This window comes from Taeniopygia guttata, chromosome 2 (genome assembly GCF_048771995.1).
Source record: "Taeniopygia guttata chromosome 2, bTaeGut7.mat, whole genome shotgun sequence".
Lineage (NCBI taxonomy): Eukaryota > Metazoa > Chordata > Aves > Passeriformes > Estrildidae > Taeniopygia > Taeniopygia guttata.
Window position 1 is genome coordinate 72,757,829 of NC_133026.1, and position 22,553 is coordinate 72,780,381.

General features: G+C 37.9%; 1 protein-coding gene across 8 annotated transcripts in view; it reads left to right on the forward strand.

Moving 5' to 3' along the window:
- Positions 1–22,553, forward strand: part of TPPP (tubulin polymerization promoting protein) — a 97,218-nt gene that overhangs the window by 65,275 nt on the left and 9,390 nt on the right. For 2 of the 8 annotated variants that reach the window (XR_012053960.1, XM_030265640.3), the window contains exon 5: positions 7,308–7,438. The exons of 4 other annotated variants lie outside the window; for them this stretch is intronic. Coding sequence is in view for 3 of the 4 variants with exons in the window: in XM_030265640.3 (XP_030121500.1) it covers positions 7,308–7,323 (16 nt within the window). In the remaining variant the exon portion in view is untranslated. Of the gene's footprint in view, positions 1–7,307; positions 7,551–21,180; positions 22,451–22,553 lie in introns of those variants that run through there. 2 more of the 8 variants (XM_072924215.1, XM_072924217.1) reach the window with 2 other exon arrangements.

Genomic DNA, 22,553 nt, shown 5'->3' on the forward strand with positions numbered 1-22,553 from the left:
GTTATTTGGTGATGTCCTGGATGTCCTAAATGCCAGCTGCCCTGTCTTATTAAAGTAAATGGGAATTTTCTTGGGTGAGGTGATTTTCTGTTCTGTGTACATATGTTCTTATGGAGGCTTAAGTGCTACCAGCTGGAGTCATACCACGGGTCACAGCAGCCAGTGTTACCTGTGGTGCCAGCAACTGGAGTGGAGTCTGTGGATGTGAGGAACCCATATGCCTGTGGTGCCAGCAACTGGGCCAGGTGAGGGTATGTCTAGCACTATTTGGCTGCCAGCAGATACTGAGCTGAACCTAGACAGCAGGCAGGGGCTTTAGCTCAGTTACCAAAGCATTCATAAGACTGGGCCAGATACATGTATGTATCTGAAACAGCTGGAAGCACATACCAAAGGGACCAGGCAGTCTGTAACAACTGCTGGGGAGGCTATAAGGTCTGATGGTGTGTGTGTCTCTACACAGGAGATTATAGAATTTGTGGGATAGTTACTCAGCTGGCTGCACATCTAATCCGAGTTACTCAAGGGATCCAGTGTGTGCTGGTCTGCATTAGGTGGGAAGGGAATGATGACATGGGACTGTACCAGCAGATGAAGTGTAGCTGTGATCTTCATAGACTTGCATGTCCACATAGCAGCATCAGGGGAAAATAGTAATCTAGGCACTAGTCATTGGATAGGCTGCCTTGAGGGAATCTCATTAAATATACACATTTCCTACTAGCCCTTCATCCTGGTCAGCCATAGACAGGTTGTTGGAATTGATTTTGGTTCTTTGGTGGTGCTGGCTTTGTGTTTTTTAAGTGTGGAGGATTTCTGTCCATCAACACTACCATAATGAAACAACTTTGCCTTCTTTGCAATGGTACTAACATCTGTTGTTGCCTGTATTGTTACAAAAATGTTGATTTGTTGTGTTTCTTAACTGATAATAGCTTTGATTAAATTGCTCAAATTCAGTCTCAAGGCATGTGCATGTCCACTAATTCTTGATAGAAATAAAATTTCTTTAAATAAAGCAATTCAGGCAACCAATTTTGTTCATTACCCCAGCTAAATTAATTTTTTTTTAATATTTCCTTTCAGTAGCATTCTGGTAGGTTTATTCTATTTTAGTGCTACTAATTTGAACTTTTACTACAAAGCAAACTTTTCAAAGGAACATTTCTTAGTGGAAAGAATTCTTGTAGTCATACACTGACATTTATTCAGTGAGAGTAGGTTTCATATGTTGACATCACTGGACCAGATGGAGTATAAAATATAAAAATATAAATGCAGGTTTTTTGTATAAGATTAAAATTTCTTATATCTTTATATGTTAAACATACATATATATATATACACACACATATTGAAATTGGTATGAAATGTTTCCCATTATTTGAAACTCCATCTCTGTTCTTAGGTACTGTCAGCAGTATGAAGTGATGTTGTATGTTAATTTTGGGATCCTGCTTTTTTTTGGGATCCTTATTTGCCATGACACAAACATCCTGAAGGATGTAATCTTTTACTCAAGTAAATCTTGTCTGCCTTAAAACACATCACAGCATTTTGTCCTATGTGCAGTCTTTACTTATTGCCTTTTCATTGTCATCATCGTCATAAGCAGCACTTGACAATGGCTTTCCTCTTGATCTGTGTCTCATTCTGCTCTTCTCAGTTTCTTGTCTGTCTGTTCTGTGATGTCCCACCCTACAGGGAAGGAAGCACCCAAGAATGGTAAATGTGGTCAAAAGGAATGACAAAAGTGAGAGAGCCCACAAAGTTTTATTGGTAAATCACACACTTGGCATGGAAATGGATATGTTAGTCACTGACCTATGCTGTAAGCTAGAAGTGGGGTTTGGGTGATGGGATAAGGTCAGAGGGAAGAGAGAAAGGAAGAGATGAATTAAAGAGGGGAAGAGAAAGAGAGAGGTCATCTGTTTGGCCAGTGGGATGGTGTGTGCCTGAGCTTGATCAGTTTTGCCTGCCTTGAGGACAGGCTTCTTGCTTTCTATGCAAATTAGTTATCATTTGCAGTCTGTTCTTTCAGACCTATCTGGACACAGTTTAGAGGGTCACAGGGGTCTTGGGTGGTCTCATATCCTCCTGCTGGATTTGCCCTTGGTTGACAGTTCATGCCTGATTCTCACTGATGCTGTCTTTTGTTTGCTGTGCCTGTAGGGAGTAGAACAAGGATGTTTGTCCCTGCTCAACCTCCACATGGTCCTGTTCTCCAAGCAAATCTTGTTCCTGGCACAAACCCCCAGGGCTGTGCCATTATTGGTGTTTGAGACATACACATTAGCCCCTTATCGTCTGGGCTTCTACAAGCCATAGCTTGATCTCATTTAAACATCACCTGAGATAATTTTGGATCAAGTGGTGTTTGTTTCTAGAAGTAATGTAAGATTGTCTTAAAAATTTAATTTTAACCAAAATTTTTACTTCTTTGCAGAAGCCAGACTATATAACAACTCCTGTTTTAATTACTGTATAAGTAGCTGTTTTCCTCAGATATTTTACACCAGCCAGAATGCCATTAATTATGATTATTGATACCATATGTTAAAGTAAGAACACTTTATGATGTAGCTAAATACAACTGGATGTTGAACAGAAGACATGAATTAAGTCTTATTTGTGATAAGTTGTACTTTTTCACCAAAGTAATGGGGTTGTGGGTTTTCTTTTTGGAAACAAGTAAATCCTGTATTTCATGGACCTGTGAAAGGATAAGTCTTTCACAGGAAGTTAAAAATAATCCAGTAGGTGGTGCACAAGGCATAGTAGAGACAGGCAGTGTTCTGGAGACCTAACTGCCACCTAGAAACTGTTTTCAATTTAAAAAAGAAGTCATCACAATGAATTGAAAGTAATTCCAAAATCAAAGTTAAAACCTTTGATTAAACGTCTCAATAAGAAATCCAGGATACAAGCAAATTTAACTTTGCAAATGAAAGTGTTCTTGCATTTCTATGAAGACTCAATGACTACATCTGGAAGAAACACAAATCTTACTGCTAAAAAGACAAAACCTTTTGTCCTAAAGCCTGCACCATATGATATTGCTAGAGTAGAGCAGGGCGAGTGTGAACTGCCAAATACCTAATGCATGACATTGAGCTGAAACCCAAAGGTCACATCCATTTCTCCTGTCACACAGGAAGAAGGAAAAGGCTTGTGGATCAGTTCCCTGTCATTTCCACTACAGGATATGTGTCCCTTGTCCAGTATTAGCTCAGGATACTCTTCTGTATAGCCCATGTAAATGTCTTCCTCCACAGCACTACCTCCAGTTATTAAATTCCCTGATGTTTACCTAAGCCATTACCTCCCTGTGTCCCAGAAGCACTCTCACACACACTGCTTGCTAAGCAAGAGGCAATTTTTGGCCAGCATGCACAAACTGAGCCAGCCCCCCACCACAGGTATACACAAATGACTAAATGACAAAAGACTGCAGCCTTTTTATATTCAGTAAAGACACCATCAGAAATGTCTATGACTGTTCTTGTGTTGGTCATATCTGTGTTGCAACCTCCATTTTATAAATTGGAGATGTCAATCACAATTTTTTCTGAATTACAGTCTGTGTCATTTTTCACCACAGTTATGCATGTGACTCCACTAATCCATATTACACCTCCAGAATAGGATTTAAATTAAAGACAATTATGTATTTAATAATTTTCCAACACCATCTTCAGAGAAGAAATCAAATTTAAAATACTACACTGTATGTAACTTAGTTAAAATCATAAAATAACTCAGTTAAAATCATAAAATATCTTGTATCTTAGTTAAAATCATCAAATAACTCAGGCTGTAAGGGACCTCTGCATGTCCTCAATTGTCCAACTTATGCTTAAATGAGCTCTCTAACTTCAATGTCAACAAAGGTGCTACACAGTGTTCTGTTGAGTCATATCTCAAAGTCATCTCTAGATGCTTGACCAGTGGAAAAAAATCCTTCTTTTTTGGTCAGCTGGAATGTTTTTGTTCCCCTGGAAATGTTAGGTGCCTCTTGTCATTTTACTGTGTGTGTTGGTGAAAATCTGGTTTCATCTTCTCCATATGCCCCCATGTGGAAGACAATAATTAGATTCTCCTCCTGCTCACTTTTCCCCAATTCTTCTCCAGAGTAAACAAAACCACATCTCTCAGCCTATTCCTAGTGTATGTTCTAGCCTATACCATCTTCTCTGGACTCTTTATGTTTTACGACCTCTCTTTTACCTGGGGAACCCCAAAGTGGAATACAGTACTGTCTCCTAAGCATTGAGTAGAGGGAAATAATTTCTTCTCTCAATCTGCTGTTGTTAATAAAGCCCAATGTGCACTGCAGTCATGTTCAGCTCATTACCCAGGAAAAGCCCAAATTTTCTGCAGAGCTGGTACATAACCTGTCAGATCCTACACCTGCTGCAGGGATTTATTTTACCCAAGGTACCACTTTGCATTTGTCTTTGCTGAACTCAATGGTCTGTCAACTTCTCAAGCTTGGTTAAGTTCCTTACTAGCAGTAAGCCATGTCCAGTTTGTTCTTTGTTATACATTCGTAAACACGAAACTCCTTGCAATTTAGAAATTATCTTGTTGCTTTGCGATTGGAATAGGAAAAGTAATGTAAGTTTACCCAGAATACATTTATTCAGAATAACTTGCTCTATTGACTCACCTTTTTAAAGATATATAAAAATGATCATATGAAAAAGCAGTTCTAACTGAAGATGATGGCCCTGAATATAAATTGATGGGCCCACTTTGAGCATGCTGAGGAATGTAATTTTAGTAAATGACAGTGGTTTTTTTTCTTGTTTCACAATTTTCTGGCTGCATGTGCAGAAAAGCAAGTTCCTAAGATGAGCAAGACTAGAGATACTAGAGTTTATGGATTCTCCATGTGAGCAAGTTCTACATACAGCAGGTGCTGAGAGGCATTTCAGCTGAATAAAAACTAGACAATACAAGTTCTTTTAGAAAGTTTATATTGCTTAACTTTCTGTATGCTACGCATAGCTTTACAGAAAAGACACTAATAAAACTATTTCAGATAGTGACAGGTATAGTAAAAATTATGTAAAGCCTTTCTTTTATTTACAAGTAAATAATTGTGAAAGCCTGATAAGTTAGGCATCTCCACAATGAAAATCAGATGGCTAAAATAAGTCTGCTAATTTAGACCAGTTAATGGCAGCATGTTTGCCTGAGAACAGCTCAGAAAGCTGCAATCTGCCAGGTAAGAAGGAAAAACAGAGCACTGCTGAACTGGAAAACACTGGGCAAGCTAAAAAATATATTGTATTATATTATGCCTGTATTTATGTGATATACATATAAAAAAAGGATAAAGTTATTTTAAAAATTCACAGAAACACATTAAAAACAAAATACTAAAATTAATTGCAATGACTATATTCTAATACTGTATCTTGGCATAACAAAATGATAGTACCATAGCTAACATTCAAAACATAAAATAAATTTGTTTTTTATTGACAAAGGAGTGCTTAAAGGCACAATATGCAGCTACATAAACACAAAGAACGAACAGAATGGAAATTTAAATGCAACCAAAGGACACTCAAACCAGATATTTCAAAACAGCAGACCCATTCTGAATACATCAGAAATCCTTTCTCCTCTATCCTAACTAGAGATATTCAGTTCCCAAAATGCTTGCAAACCCATTCCAGGTTTCCAAACAAGCTAGCAGGAACATAGGATGCTAGTGTTGAAAATTAATGTCTTAATGAGTCCACCAATGATGTTTGAATGTCAAGAGACTAATTGATGACATGAGATGCCAACTGAAAAGGTGCCTCCAAAAGTGAATTAATGCACAAGAAACTGACAAGACTTGTTAGATGTCTCTGCTGTATATGTGCTGCTGAGCATGCTGTAAGACAGCTATTTTTAAATTAGACATGTGATGTACCAGAAACATTGCAGCCACCGAAGCATGAAGCTGTATGTAACCAGTTCACCACACGGCAAGGCTGCAGTACTATATTTGTAATTATCTTTCCAAAATATTTAGGCAAATTCAAATGGTGAGTGAAGTCTTGTAGGTTTTTTAAGTGTTTCACTACAGATTTTTCCTGAACTCACCTAACTGTACTATGAAGCTCAAACTTCTGTGACAGCATTGCAATATCACTGTTTCAAATAATGCATTTGTACCTTCAACTGTTTGATTCTGTTGCTCAGGAAAACCTAATTTTAACATTATCTGTACTAAATTGCACCAAAGATGCATTTCACTCAATTATCACTCACTGGACAATCATCTACAAAAGGAATTTATAAAATTAGGACTTTTAGGACTCGTACAAGTGTTCAAGTGAGGAAGTTTGAGCAATGCCACAAAATCTTTCAGATTTGACTGATAAACTGTCTTTTTAATTCAGTAATGTCATTAATCAATACTGAGGTGGGTAATAAATGTTAATGAAAAAAGTAAGTGCATTCATGATAGCATTTTAGGACTTGAAATCGATGCTGATCTAGTAACTGTCCACAAAACCTTGACAAATCATGTAAATCTAGCCATTTTTCAAAGGAAAGAATATTTTAATTTTTTTAAACTCCAGTGTCAGGAAAAGGTTACTTTGTGATGGCCATTTTGAAAAAAATGCATTATGTTACATAAGTTGCTGAAATTCATCTCCCATTGACAGCACAGGTTAGAGCTACAAAGAAAACATTAAGAACAAACTTGATGACTTTATGTTAATTATACTTTTAGAATATCTAGAAATACAAAGAAAGCATGACAAATTTAGAGCAGCAACATGCAACAGCAAAGGCATATAGAAAATTTAGGTTGGTATTGAACAGTAAGAATTTTTGGCACTAGGCTTTGTGGCCAAAATTTATGACTAATATCAGTAGCATTGGACTTCCTATACAACTAGGAAAGCTTCTGAATACTATTTGAATATGATGACTGTCCTTTAACTTAGTCTTACACATGAAATGATGTGATTTCATTCACACAAAGGGAAGCATGCAAACTGTCTGCTTTGAAGTTTGGTAACAGAGAAGAATGAACAATGAAGTTTACTTGCAAAAAATAGTACAGAAATAACTGTACAAAAGTCACAGAAAATAGGGAGGTCTCACAGTTATTTCCACTCCAAAAACACCTCTTGCTATATTGCTTAGTCAGTTAATAGAGTTAGTCATACCAGTAAGTATTAATAGAAGTAGCTATCTTCACTGTGGCCTTTGATATCAGTGATAAAGCAATAAAAACTACAATATGGATGCCAGATGAAGTTTACAAAGCAATAATTTTGCAATTTGTTTTGCAGCTCCACAGACAATTAAAAACAGTCCAGCTTCCCAGGGGCAACAGAATCTAGTTTTCTTCCCTGATGCTACTGTGAGCACAAGATAAGACAACATTTCCAAAGAAAAAGAAATAAAGATGTCTCCTCAAAAACATTTGTGTATACCATCAATTTGTGAGATTTGTGTATACGTGTGAATACCTGTGAATTGATCAAGTCATATCCTCATAGGGCAGTAATATAAAAGCTTAAGTGCAAAATACAGTACTGTTTTGTATTTCCTGAGTTTTACTTCAATGCCTACTTCAAAACAACTGTAGCCTGAACTAATTTTTTATTTCCAGAATACAGTCTGGAATAGAAGAAATTTGATATTTTACAGAAGCCAGAGTAACCCAAAGCAACAGCCTTTTAATTTAGATTAGCATAAAGTTAGAAGAGAAACAAGACAGAATTACAAATTCTGTTCTTTTCAATACTGGCATTCATCAACTTGAGACTGGGACATGTCAAGATGACCTGATCTAAAAGCTCACATACCATGAAAGAGAGGGAGATGACAATCCTTTTCCCCTGTTTTTTTATTCGTTTTTTCATGCTTCCAATCAGAGGTTGCCAATGCACATATTTTGTACCTTGCACAAACTCCTGTGTTCTCTGGATTCCTCTGTGAGCTCATGTCATATGTCAACTTGCCAGAAAACAAGTTGATCAGGAAAAAGAAGACTCTCTGCTGGATTAATGAACTGAACTGACTTGAAGAATTGTCTGATGAGTGCCAGAGGGACAGCAAAGGAATGTGCAGGACTATATGGCCAGGAGCCATGGATCAGGGAGTGAGGTAGGATCTCTGCCATGACAAGGAGGATACAGGAATAAAAGCTATTCTTTGCTGCATCAACAAGGCATTAATTTATTTTTTTCATGAAAATATTCTCATTGTTTACAAACCTGGAATTTTTTTTTAAATTACTGCAGAAAGTTATAAAAAGCAGAAGTAAAACTAGCAAATTTCATTTTAATTACAAAAAAAAAAATCTCAGCACAAAGCATGACAACCAGATTTTAAAGCAGTATATGAAACCTGAGTGCTGTTTCTCCTGCCACTTCCAGTCAATTGTTCAAGTTCTTACACCATTTTTTAACATTATATCTTTTGAATATGTCAGGTGTTATATCCAGTTAACTACAGTTAACTGAAAAGCTGATCTGGTTGAAAGATAACCAACTGGGGTATTTTTTGGTGTTCAAACGTATATATAAATTCTTCTAGATTTATTTCAGCCTTCAGCCATGCAAACATCTTAGTGTTTGTTAGGGAAGCAGCAGATACATTGGTTTTGTCAACACTACTGCTCAGCTTCATTTCACATATAGACTTAATTGCTATCCCACCTGAGTCAGAAAAACTTAAAAAGTAGTAATATAGTGATGCCATTTTTTCAATAAAAATACTTAAGAGCTAAAATAACTCTAGAACAGAAACTGATGACTTTTCCTTGGTCCTAAAACTTAAGACATGGTTAAGGAGTAAAGGGCTTTTTCAGTATTTAATAGGGATCTTTACAGTGCACCACTTTGCCAAGTGGAATGCATTGAAATGTACACCCCCAGTACATGTATACAGTTTTATAGACCTTGCGAATCAGCACATTTAATAAAGATGCCTCAATGAGAGGCTTGAATGAATAGTGTGGTATCTCCCCATCCCGAAGAATTCCCCTCTGGAGGGGCCTAATTCTAATTTACAGGATGTATTTTAAAGAGGGCCTTGGTTTCTCAAGATAGCATAGGGCTTTCCAGCCTCCAACTGCGAGACCTCTGGGATGTTTGGTCTAACAGAATACCAGAATTATCCTAAGTTATCAGACTTAAAGTATTACAGGTATGCATGCTAAGAGAGCCTAAGTTACAAAAAACATATATAAAATATATATTCTTAAAAAGGCAAAAAATCACTATGGCACCAAAACAACTATTCAGGATCCCCATGTGAAGCACCTGGGATTCCCATGATCCTGCCAAGAGTTCTGTGATTTGCTGTGTTTGACTTCCTGTGAAATCACATTCACTATTAAAGAGAAGTTCCTTTAAGTGTTGTCGGTTAAACATGCAGAGGCAGTATGTTCTTCTGCATACTCGCCCACTGGTGCAATATAGTCTTTGTGGAAAAAAAAAAAAATTTTTTTAAATACTTAGCCAATCTCTAAGTCTACTTCACTCAGACTACTGCCAAAGGTTGGTTTGTTTCGGGTGCTCATTTTGAAATAGATGAAATCCATGCATGCATTCTGAAGTGCCTTGTGAATAGCTACAGGAACATCAGCATCTTGTTTTAGACGCTGATGCATCAAATGCAGAAGTACAGTTACCACTTCAGCATGAAACCTACCCACTTCTTAGGATACATGTCTCAGGAATCACCACCTTATTTACAGGGATATGTTGTAACTGGAATTAAGCACTGAAAGTTCCTAATTTCAAAAATGTAACTATTGCAATGTTGCTCTGCACAGGTGACACCGTCCTAACCTTGTCTTCCATAAGCTTTCAACACTTTGTGTGTATTGGTTACATCTTTCTTAACCTGAGCTGTTAAGAAAACTCCAACCAACCAACCAGCCAACCAACCAACCAACCAACCAATCAACCAACATCCTTAGCTCCAAACTAACCAATGCATTATGAGAGAGATCTAGGGATTTTTTCAGGTGACTGATTTTTTTCAGACAATTTCAAAAAACAGTCATTTTCTCCTGGGCAGGCCAGGAGAACATGATGACTGGGAATATCCATAACCTCAGCATATTTATAAGAAAGGCAAGTAATATCCTCTACACATTTTAATACTTAATTGGGTTAATACAAAATGCATTATGAAGCTATTCTGCAGCATATCAATAATAGGAAACTTTGATTTCTTGTTGCTGTTTGAAGGGCTTTTTTGGTGGTTTCTTAAATTGTAGAATCTAGTAATATTAATTATATGGTAACCATTGCAAAAGGATGTTAGAAAAAACTATTATGTCTTTCAAATGCCACTTAATATGAAACCAGCCCTTGCTCAATACCCTACATATGCACTCTCCAGGACAAAATAACCTCTATGCTTCCAGCTTTTTTTTGAAAACAGGTATTTATAGCAGGTGCATATTATGCAAATTAAATCACTCTCATATACAGGGAGAACACACAACAGGTACACAGATCTGAGTTTCATCTTCCTTAGGAAAGAAGCTATAGAACAATAAAAACTCAGTTTCTAAATATATTAGGATTTTGCCTACAAAGAACATTTTAGATGTGTCATATGAGTCATAAATATAACGCTTTTTTTTTTTTTAATGTAGAGGTAATTTATGAGAGAGAAAGCAGATTGTGCATTCCTTGGGTTTTGCGGTAGTCTTGGGCCTATCTCTGCTGAACTCCGTAACAGTATTTCTTTAGGGACAACTGTAAAGAAAAGGTATTACTGCAGTGCAGGAGGCATCCAGAGTAAAATCTAACCAGGATACAAGAAGCAAAGAATGCATTTCTAAACTGGGAACTCGTACTCTCAGTCTGTGTATCAGGCATTACCTTTACCCCTCCCCTGATTTAACTCCACATGTAGCATTTTTTTTTTCTGAAGAATTTATAAGCCTTAATGAGCTTAGTTCCCTATCTGAGAATGCTGTTTCCAAGTACCCTGGGATGTTAGAGCATAACATCATTTTCAAAAACTTTCAGTTTTCAAGCATTGAATTATGAAAAACACTTTGTATTTCACATTACTCAGAGTTCAAGAAATAATTAAACATTTACCGAAGTATGTCAGTGGCACATCTAAATTAAGTTAGATCTTAAAGTCAGCCACATCATGGGCTGCATCAAAAGCGGTGTGGCCAGCAGGTAAAGGGAGGTGATTTATGTTTGCTTCAGCCAAGATCCCACCTGGAATGCTGCATTCAGCTCTGGGGTCCTCAGCGCTGAAAAGAGATGGACCTGTTGGAGTGATTCCAGAGAAAGGCTACAAAAATTATTAGCGAGGTAGAACCTCTCTCCTCTGAAGAAAGACTGAGAGAGTTGGAGTTGTTCAGCTGGAGAAGAGAAGGCTCTGGGGAGAGTTTTTTGTAGCCTTTCTGTACTTAAAGGTGGCTGTGGTTCCCCCCCTCACACAGCCCCCCGAATAATCAGGCTAGCTCAGACATCAGAGGCTGTGAGGGGAGGAATAACAGGAGATGGCAGAGATTTCCAAAAGAGGCTCTTACCCCGAGATAAGTTGGTACAGCTCTCTTTATTCTGTGATGTCCTTGTGGAGAGCGGGGCAAAAGAGAACGAACAGGAAATGTCGGGGGTCTATATAGACTTTGGACAGGGTGGGCTTCCCTGGCTCTCTGCCAACCCCGTTGGGGCAGAAAGGAAGGATCCAGGGTTATCTTGATCAGAGACACAGGGTCCCAGGGAAGAGGAAACAGAATGCCCATGAGCTCACTGTAACAGGTGGCTTATAAGAAAAATGGGGACAGACTTTTTACCAGGGTGTTGTTCTATGATGGGAAAGGGTTTTAAACTAAAAGAGGGTAGATTCAGACTACATATAAGCAAGATATTTTTTATTATAAGGATGGTGAAACACTGGAATAGGTTGCCCAGAAAGGTGGTAGGTGTCCCACCCCTGGGAACATTCAAGGCCAGGTTTGGGCAGGGCTCTGGTCCTGTTGAAGATGTCCCTGTTCATTGTGGGGGATTGAAGTAGATGAGCTTTAAAGGTCATCCTTTAAAAGCACAACCATCACCATTAAGTGGTTTTATGATGCATAATCTACTAATAGAGGTAAAGGCAATGTCAGCTCAGCCAAAACAAATACCAGCTGCTGCCACTACCTGCAAACAGATGATAGGAGTTTGGGAACCAGTGGAAATTCGTATGCAGGAATTCCAAGCCTTCTGGCGTATTTAAAGGAGAAAGATAAGGCAACCTGAGGGGTTTTTACCTGCAGCCTGCAGTTGGAAATTTTTAAATCCTGCTCCGGATATATCAACCTTCCTTCCAGGTATGTTCTTCTGTTTCTTTATTCTGGATTGACTCTGGTAGTAATTTAATAAATTTTCATGGGATAACAGACAACAAAACCAGAATTATGCAAGAACTTCTTGCTGGATTACCAAATTAATTGTAATACTGCATGAGATAATAAACACCAGAGATGGTGCAAAGTAGAAAGATACAGCACTAGAAATGAGGAAAAGTGAAAGAAGAGCAATGAGGAAAGGCAACAAAAGCAAAACACCCCCATATATCAACTACCTTTTACTCTACCATATTAAGAAAGCAAATTTAAGAGCCTATTTCTCTTTTCCAGTACTTTTATGTGATGTATGTACATCTGAATAAGAAGTTACACATTCTGATTTTGGAGAGATTTATATCCCTTAAGCACACAAAACAAACTACCACCTAAAATGCAATATGATAAGGGCCTTAATGAATCAGCAAACTATAACTGTTCTGGTTACAGTTATATTGTGGTGTATGGTGTATGCAGCAGCTAAAAATCAGTGTGTTCTTGTGGCGTGGTTGGTGGGTTTTTCCTAGTGACTCTTGGCCAACAAACTACTATCTGCATTTTCTTCTGCTTGGGAGCAGGTTTTACTTGCTGCACTTGTAGGCAAAACAACGAACAGTGCTTACGATTAAGTATTCAGAAAGGACAGTTATCTGCGGTGCCAAAACCCAAACCTGGTTTTAGTAGTCTGCTGACATGAACCACTGCGGTGTAATTTTATCCATGCATGAATTGTTGGTCAGGGGAAAGCGGCAGCAGTTAAATTTTCCCGTATTCCAGTAACTGCGGTCGCTCAGGTTTGCAGCGAGCAGGAGCCGAGGGAGCAGTGGAGCAGCACATACCGTCTCTGCTTCGGCCCGCTGCGAGGGGCTGTGTGCGGGCACGCCGCATCGCCACAGCCACTCCCTCGGTCCTGCTTCCCCTCCCGGCCGGAGACGCCGCCCGGCCCTGCGCGGGCAGCGGCACCGCGGGGCGGGGCGGGGCGGGGCGGAACCGAACCGCTCCTGCCGCCTCCGCGCTCCGTGCGGGGCGGGGAAGCGCGGGGCTGGGGCCAGGCTGGGCGGGAGCGCTGCCCCGGCTCCGGCGGGAACGTGAGCGGCCCGCTCTGCGCCTTTGGAGGCTCGTCGGGCCCGGGACGGCGCTGCCAGCCCCGCCAGCGAACTGCGGCCGGCCGCCAGCCAGTGCGCATCCCTGCTACCCCTTGTAAACTGTTCACTTGAAATGGTTTGTTTACTGGTGATGACAGGGTAATTACACCCTGGTGTAAAGCTACACTATGTCAGAAAATAAAATAGGTTTTAACTTGATGGACTTCCTCAATTTTTAAACTGCTGTGAGGACATTTTGAGCCGTAACATATTCATCGGCTCTGAATGCAGCTGATCCGTTTTTTACAGTTTCAGTTTAAAACAGCAAACTTAAACCCAGTGTTTCTGAAGAAGTCCGTTGTACTGTCACAGTCCATAATGTCCTCTTAACTGTAACCATGTTGCATTACTATCTTCAGCCTTGAAAATGTCTCATCTTTTTATCTGACCGTACTGCTAGCTTTTTTAAAAAATGATATAAAGACAAACTCTCTTGAGCGCTGAATGTCTGACTGGTTTTATCTCTGTTGATCCTGCAAATTATTTACATCATGTTGACTATGAATCTGATATATTTCCTTTCAGTATAAATAGGGAGTCTTTCTGTTGATTTAAAGGGAACTGGATTAATGATGAAGAACAGATAAATCACCTGAGTAGTGGTGAATTTCTTAAATAGAAAAGAAATCAAATGTCCTCACAAGACCTGATCTTTTCACATTATCTTCTGCCTTAAAAACTGCTAAGTGTAAAATCTGTAGAGGCACTGTGAATTGGGACAGAGGACCAGAATGTATATAGTTATGTCAATATGCAGATGGGTTATTACTATATTCCTCTATACCTTGAAGTGTGGATTATATTGTGTATCTTTGGCTGCTATGGTTTTTAAGGGATGTTAGGAAGAAGTAAGAAAAGACACTCAAAAGAGTAAAGTAGCTGCAACATTAATATCCATCATGGTGTTAAACATCTCACTTGTGTGCTTTTTTTATCTTAATTCCTATACATTAAACAGCACCTTTATTTGTATTATACCCATGTCACTTGAAATACCTGTCTAGCAAATCCAAAGCCACGGAATCATTGGATATTTTAATTTGGATGGAACCCAAAATGATAGTCAAGCTCAGCTCCCAACTCCACACAAAGCAGCCTAAAAGCTGAACAGTATGTCAGAGCACTGTCCAAACACTTGCTGAGCACTAACAGCTTGGGGCCATGACCACCTCCCTGGGGAGCTGTGCCAGTGCTTGGCCACTCTCAGTGACAATATCTTTTCTAATACCCAGTCTGAACTTCCCCTGACATAGCTTTATGCCATTTCCTCACATCCTGTCTCCAAGAGATCTTTCTGCTTAGTAGATGTTTTTTAAAGATTTTTTCCTTAATTTCATTTTTCATAGTAAACATATATAGTTCCCTATAATATAAGGCTTTTTGTAGCTCAAACATCTTACCTTTTTTATCTACTTTAGGCTACCTGCCATTCTTTATGTTAGCTGTTTAGGGCCTAATTTTGTCACCATTATAATATATGGCTGACTATCCATGTAGGCTTTTTGCAGTTCTTGTTCAGTTTTTGAAAATTGGATAGTATTTTATTGCTAACAGAATATACTTATCAATCTCTTAAAGCCATTATTAGTTACTTTTAAATTAATGTGCAAGACAAAAGCTCAAAGGTGAAACTTGAAAAGCATCAGGGTCAAATAAATATAATTGCCTTTAAAATAACTTCTTAGGGTTTTTTTCGTGTTATCATCTTCAAAGCAACCAATCTGACACTTTTTTGCTATTAAGTCTGGGAAGGATTTCTTCTCTTTTCTTATGGTCTAAGAAAACTTTCAGAGATTGGATGACAGTTTTAGACCGTTGTCTATCCTAAGTGAGATAGGAGTCTTTTGGCATAGATCTGTCAAAGTTTTGTCCAGATTTTAGTCTAATGCTATTCTCAATTCAAGTTCTGTAAGTATTAAAGTGGATGAAAAAGAGAGAGTGTATTTACTATGTACATTGCCCATTTATCCTAAATTTAGGTGTATTGTCTCCCCCCCCCCCCCCATTTTATTCTAACCATTTGGTTAACAAATTTGGCCAAGAATGAGAGGAAAATAATATAAAATAATGGCTATAAGTGAATATACCAAATATGCTGGGTATGGTAGTCAGCAGCATTTTCCTCTACGGGTCTCCTGATCTCCAGCAATACTTGATCATGTAATGTAGCCCATCTGGTTTTTCATCAGTGGAAATGCTAATCCAGTATTTCTTTTTCATGTTCAATGTTTCCATGATTCATCATAGTAATGGATATGAAAACTGAGAAATTTTCAGATCATTAATATTTTAAAAATTAATGTTGTTTAGACATATAGAGAACAGTAACTTATCTCTACCATTACAGAATTTTACAATACAAGTTTGTTAAAACAAAAAGTACTCTCACAAGTTTAAAATAGCATGGTTAGTTCCCAGAGTGTCTTCAACTGGATATTAAACAGGGGAAAATAAAATGTTACTTTCCCAAAATCTTTTTGACATCTAAATCCTTTACATTCCTGTTAAAAACAAACCCCACTCCATATAAAGCTACTAAGAATTCCCTGCAATAAAACAGTCAAAAGAGGATTTTGAGTAGCTGTTGAAAGTTGCTGATAGGAAAAACAAGATTCACGAGAAAAGAAAGTGGTTTTATGCAGAGTTCTTTTTTTTGTTGTTGTTTTTTTTTTTTAGATTGACTCAGAAAAATTAGTCCCCTGCATATGTGTAGAAATTGCATTCTGCTCATACACTGAAGGGTTAATGTGTCTAATCCATGTTCTGTTCAGTGGGATTTTTTTCATTAATCATAGTTGTACAAACAATGCAGATTTTAAAATAAATTAATGCTTGTTATTCTGTGAAGGAAGCACAGGAGAAAGTATTTTGATGTTCTGCCAGTGTTCAAAAGTTTATCTTTAAATATAGTTTTAAGATAATAATGTCTGGGATTGTTTATATTATCTTTAGTAGGATTTCTACAACAAATACATAGGAGAACTCCTTATGTTAAAAAAAACATTGTAATGTATGTCCATGCATTGGGAAGATTTTTTTTTTTCATAGTGGAAATGTGTTTTTCCAAGCATAAACAGTTCTGAACCAAGTGCTAAATGCTGGATTTTTCAGAGCAGTACAGACAGTTTGTCTATAACAGTCAGAAATTTTTATAGCAGGCAACATGTTATCAACTTCAAATAAATTATGGCAAAAAAATGAACAGATTAATTATATTGCAAATGAAGAGACTCAAACACAGTACTAAGTACCAGAATTTTCACCATCTGAGCATCTCATTCTGATGTCAGTTATCTTAGTCCCAAAACAACAGTCTGTTGGTTGTGCTCATGTTCCCTCTGCTCAGGACAGCTGCTGTTCATGAAATACTGATTTCCTATGTGCTTAATTTCTTCTTCAGCCATCAAGGATGATGCATAGCCATTAGAAATTAATCTCTGTCTGTTATTCTAACATTTGTTTGCATCTCTCATGCAAGTGTATGCAAGGAAATTTAAAAAGGCATTGCTGGAAAGTGGGACCCAATGGACAATACTTTTTCTTGGTGATTGATTTCTTACCTGCTGTTTTTGAAAAATGTGCCCCAAAGAATTTCTTCCTGTGGAAGGCCTACAGGAAAACTATTTCTGAATGGAGTTATAGTAAAGCTAGAAAATACATTGTATTCAAGATAAAAGACTACATTTTTCTCTTAAGAGTCTAATTTAGGGGGAAAATTAAGAAGATCCAAGATCCTAACCCCACATTTATTGACCAGATGAAAAAGAGAGAATTGGAAAGTACTGGGTAAGGTTAAAAAAGTCTACAAAATGTTTTTGAAAAAAATCTGTGGATTGAAAATATTAGCATTAAAACAGCTACAAATGTGTTACCTCAGTTTCAAACTCATTAAAATGTTTTTGATCAGACATCTCATGTTCCAGGAAACAATTAACTATGTGGTTTAGAAAAGGACAGACAGATTAAGGACACCTAAAAATATCTGACATTACATAATCATAAAATCATGCTACAAAGTGTAGCAACTTTGAGGATTGTGTAAGTGAACGGAATTCACTCTTGTGACTGTTTCTGTGGTTTGCCATACCAGACTAGGAACCAGTTCTTGCTTTGTCTGAGGCAGTTTCTTGGATGTCATGAAGGGATCTCTTGAGGCCATGTGCCGAATCCCCATGCCCCGTGGTTCAAGGCATGGTTGGCTAAAGCAAGTTCCTTATTACCTCATCTGGTCATTTCTGAACATCTCCAAGGATGGACACTCCACAGCCTCTCTGTGCAACCTTATCCAGTGCTTGACCTCAACATAACAATGAGGGGTTTTTTTCTTATGTTTATATGGTGTTTCCTGAATTTCAGTATATGCCCACTGCCTGTTGTCCTTCTGCTGGATACCACTGAGAAGAGTCTGTGTTTGTATACAGTGGGATTCTCACTCACCAGTTTTGCAGATGACATCAAGCTGAGTGCTGCAGTTGATGCAGGAGGGAAGGGATCCCATCTAAAGGTATCATGACAGGCTTGAGCAGTGGGCCTCTGTGAACCTCATGAAGTTCCACAAGGCCAAGTCCTACAACTTGGTGTGGGCATTCCCCAATAGCAACACAGACTGGAGAATGAAGGGATTGAGAGCAGGATTGAGAGCAGAAGAAGAATTTGAGGAAATATACTGGTACATGAAAAATAGGATGTGACCCAGCACTTGCAGGCCAGAAAGCCAACCATGTCTTTGGCTGCATCAAAAGCAGCATGGCCAGCAGGTTGAAGGGGTGGTTCTGCCTGTCTGCTCTGGTCTCATAGGACCCCACTTGAGTACTGCACCCACTTCTAGAGTCCTCAATACAAGAAAGACATGGATCTATTGGTGCAGGTCCAGAAGAGGGTATGAAAATTATTAGAGGGAGGATGGAACACCTCTCCTGTGGGGAAAAAAAAACAAAAACAAAAACAAAAACAAAAAGCCCAAACAAACAAACAAACAAAAAACTGCTGAAAGAAGTTGTTCAACTTGGAGAAGAAAAAGTTTCAGGGAAATCTTTCATTATATAAAGGGGGTAATAAGAAAGACAGAGAAAGACAAGACTTTGAGCAAACAGATCTGGTAAAACAGACCCTTCCACTGGCAGAGTGGTATAGGATCTCTGAAGGTTCTATTCAACCCAAATCATTCTATGGTTCTATGATTCTGCATTTCTATACAGGCAGCCAGTAACAGGACAAGGAGCAATGGCTTTAGACTAAAAGAGGGCAGGTTTAGACTAAATGTTAGGAAGAAATTCTTTACTCAAAGGGTAGTAAAGCACTAGAATAAGTTGCTCACAGAAGTTGTGAATGCCCCACTGCTGGAAGTATTGCAGGCCTGATTGGGTGGGGTCCTGCGAAATCTGATCTCATGGGGGATATCCCTGCCCAAGGCAGTGGGCTTGGAACCAGGTGATCTTTAAGGTCCCAGCCAACCCAGACCATTCTGTGATTCTGTACACCATTCAGATATACGTCAACACTTGATAAGATCTCCCTTGAGCCTTCTCTGCTAAACTAAATCCCTGCTCTCTTGGTCTTTCCTCATTTAAGTATCAATATATTTTCTTGACTCAGCTGATACAAGCCTTCATTTCAATATAAAGGGATGTTTTTGCAGGTCAATGATACAGTGCCAAAAATAATTCAGAGACTTGAGAAGTAATTTTAGAATTTTAAAATCTTCCAGTTGCAAAGCCAAGTGTATAGCTTACTGTGTTCTGTTGGATGTCTAGAGAAAAATAAATCTGGAATGTTGAGGACTAATTCTCAGATCTGTATTCTCCACTGTGGTGAAGAATTGGTTAAAAATCAAAGTGGGGTGGATTTTTTCCTTTCTTTTTCTATTTTTTTTTTTATTATTATTTCTGTAGGTTTAGTATGCCTAGTTCATCTAAAAATCTCTTAAAAATCTGAATTTCTTGACTGAAATCATACAGGAAATTAGAATTCACCAATTTCCATTAAATTCTGACTTCAGTTCTAGTATGTACATATATATTTTATATGTATAAGAATGTGTAGATGTATGTAAATATAAATCAATAAAATCTTATATATTTTTATTGTTATTTTCTCTCTTGAGTTCTTTGGCAATTTCAGTTGCCTGACAGAGATAATAGTTTTACTTTGATAACCACTGATGAAATTCTATATACTTTGGTGAATATGAAGTCAGAATTGATTAAATTGCTTAAAGGATTGAATATATTTTGAAGAGTGAAGTGTAAAAAACCAGAAAAGAGTGGTACAACTGGAGTATTTTAACACATTTTTTTCTAAATATTTCTACTAGATAAAATCCAAAGGAGCTGGTTATCCAAATCAGCAGCATACCACAGTTTTTACTCCCTTTTTGAAGTAATTTGACAGAAGCTGTGGGCTAATTAAGGCTATTTATAAGGAACTAAAGCAGGTCATAAGACATTTTATGGAATATTGCTTCAAGACAGGATAGGAAGGGAAAATATTTCTTACTGAAATTGTGAAATAGATGGTTAAACACAAGTGTCACCCTAGAATCAGTTACGCTAAAAATCCTTGGGTCATGTGGTCCTTGTGGCAAGGATTTTCTGTTGTAAATGTGTGAATCTGGACTTCATAAACACTATTCTTATCTTGAAAAATTGTAACATTTGAAAAGTAAAGTAATATCTATTAATTTCTTAAATCTCAATAATAAGGTTTTACAGGTATCCTGTGTTGTGCAGCAATCAAGAAATCCGAAATAGGTTCAAATAAATGTTTGTCATTTCTGTTTCTTCATACAAGTTTCACCATTCTACTCTGCAGAACTGCTGCACCTACCTAGCAAACACAGATATAGTGATTTGTGAGTAGTGACAGTCTCATCTTCCATGTGAGAGAGGTGTTTTTCTGCTCAAGCCATATGCTGCCATCCAAGCCAACAGGACACCATGTTTAGTTCAGTGTTGACATCATTACCAGGAGTGTTAATACACTTTGCCTGTCAGCACTGCCTTAACTAAAGCTGAGCAGCATTAAATCTGTAATCTGAACTCTGAATGGTGGGCTGAGCTCAGTGTCTTTTGTTTTGCAAATGAAATAATTCCATACCACTGCACTTAACCTTATGGTGTTTCTGGTGTTTATTGGGATAATGAATAAAGATCTGGCAGATTGGACCTTTGTGAGGAAATATCTAAATACCCTTAAATGCTGTAGCAAGCAGCGGTGGTTACTCAGCAGATGCTGCACTTAGGTTCCAGTTAGTTATCAGGTAGTGCCATATCAGGACACCTCCTTGTTTTGTTTTGTTTTGTTTTGTTTTGTTTTGTTTTTTTCTCAAGCAAAACCAAAGTCCTGATTAAAAACCAGATCAGACAATAGAAAGTGTATCTTGAAAAATAATAATAATTTAAAAAAATTAAAAATGAGATCCTTATTTGTAAGTCTGACAACTGGAAAATTTCCACTTATAGCCAGAAAGAAACCAATTTATGAGTGTCATGGAACTAGTAAATTAAGAACTTGATTTCCTTGCGAATACTGTAACATGAGATACTTGAGATCCTGCAGCATTTCAGTGTATAAATTTAGATTCTGAGTGTTATGTGTAGTAAACATAATTTGCGCCATTCCTTGTATGAAATATGTAATATTGGATACTTGTTAGATTATGCTCGGTTGTATCAGAAGCCCCCCCTCCCCCCCTCGCAGGCGAGACCGGGTGTATACTGGAAACTGATTTACAAGAGGGTGTGGCTCAGCCAGGAGATGGGCCATGTCTGGAGAGATATGGGGATGCTCAGGTGCTGATCATCGCGTGAACGACCTGAGACGGATATCATGGAAATCATCAGATACACGTGAATGCAGCATTCCCGTAAACTTCATCAAGAGATTCAACAACTCCGGCCACTGAATTGTTCTTCTTACATCACCAAAAAAGAAAATCTTATTAACCTATGGACTCTGAATGGAAGGAAAGACTGACTGCCGAAATCTTAGCCCCAGGCGGAATTTTCCCTATAAAAACTGCTTATGCCAGGATGTAGGTGTGTGGGCATAGAGGAAAGCCTCTGCTGAGGCTGACCTCTTTGTTGCACACCCAGGGCTGACCCCGGGCTCGGTTCTGTTCTTTCATTGTGGCTGGCTAAATAGAATTTGATTTTTAAATAAATATTTTATTTTTCATTTTAATTTGGCTAGACAAAGTTTCATTTATAACATGAGTATCATAAGTCAAGTGGAAATACAGGGATGATAGGCAACAGAGTAGCAGTCAGCACAGCTGCGTAATGCAGAGTATGGGCATGAAAGCAGTTACAATCGGTATTTTAGAAGCAAACTTTAACAACAGTTCTGAAATTGAACTAAGCTAAAATTCTTTCATTTATACTTTCATACCTCTAATGTATCTGGATCTAAGCTAACAGTCCCTGATAGTATTCTTATTGCAGTTTTCACATGCAAAAACTTGTTGAGAATTTATTTCCAGAAAGGATCCAGATCCCAGATCCCTTGCTGGCAGTATAATGTAATTTCTGTATTTTAGTAATTTTTCCAGTAGATGGCAGTAGGCGCTTATTGGCTGATGATTGAACACCATCATAGTGCACTATATGAACATACAGCAGTAAAACCCAAATATGTTCCTATGCACGTACTTAACACACAACTGACCTGTAATTGTGTCTCTTACAAGTGTGTCACCTCTTTGCTGTATCTGAGCATGAAATCTTTTCTTAATATTTTTGTTTTGAGTCTGTTAATTTGCTTAGAAATATGTGATAGTATAAAACTAATAAAGTTTTTACAGGGCTACAAAGGGTTAGGGACAAATAAATCTCAAAGTGTGCTTGGTCATTGGATTATGGCTACATTTAAAAATTGTTGTGGGTTGCACTGAGTTGATAAATTTTACAGTGTCTTACATTCAGATTAAAATGCTTTATTGTAAATCACATTACATTAAATTGTGCTTTTATTATTGGAATTTTACTCAAATAATATTGCAGGTTTTCTTGTTCCAAAATCAGTATGGATGATTCTGCATTGCAAAACATGTCACGTTGCAAGACTGTCAAAAC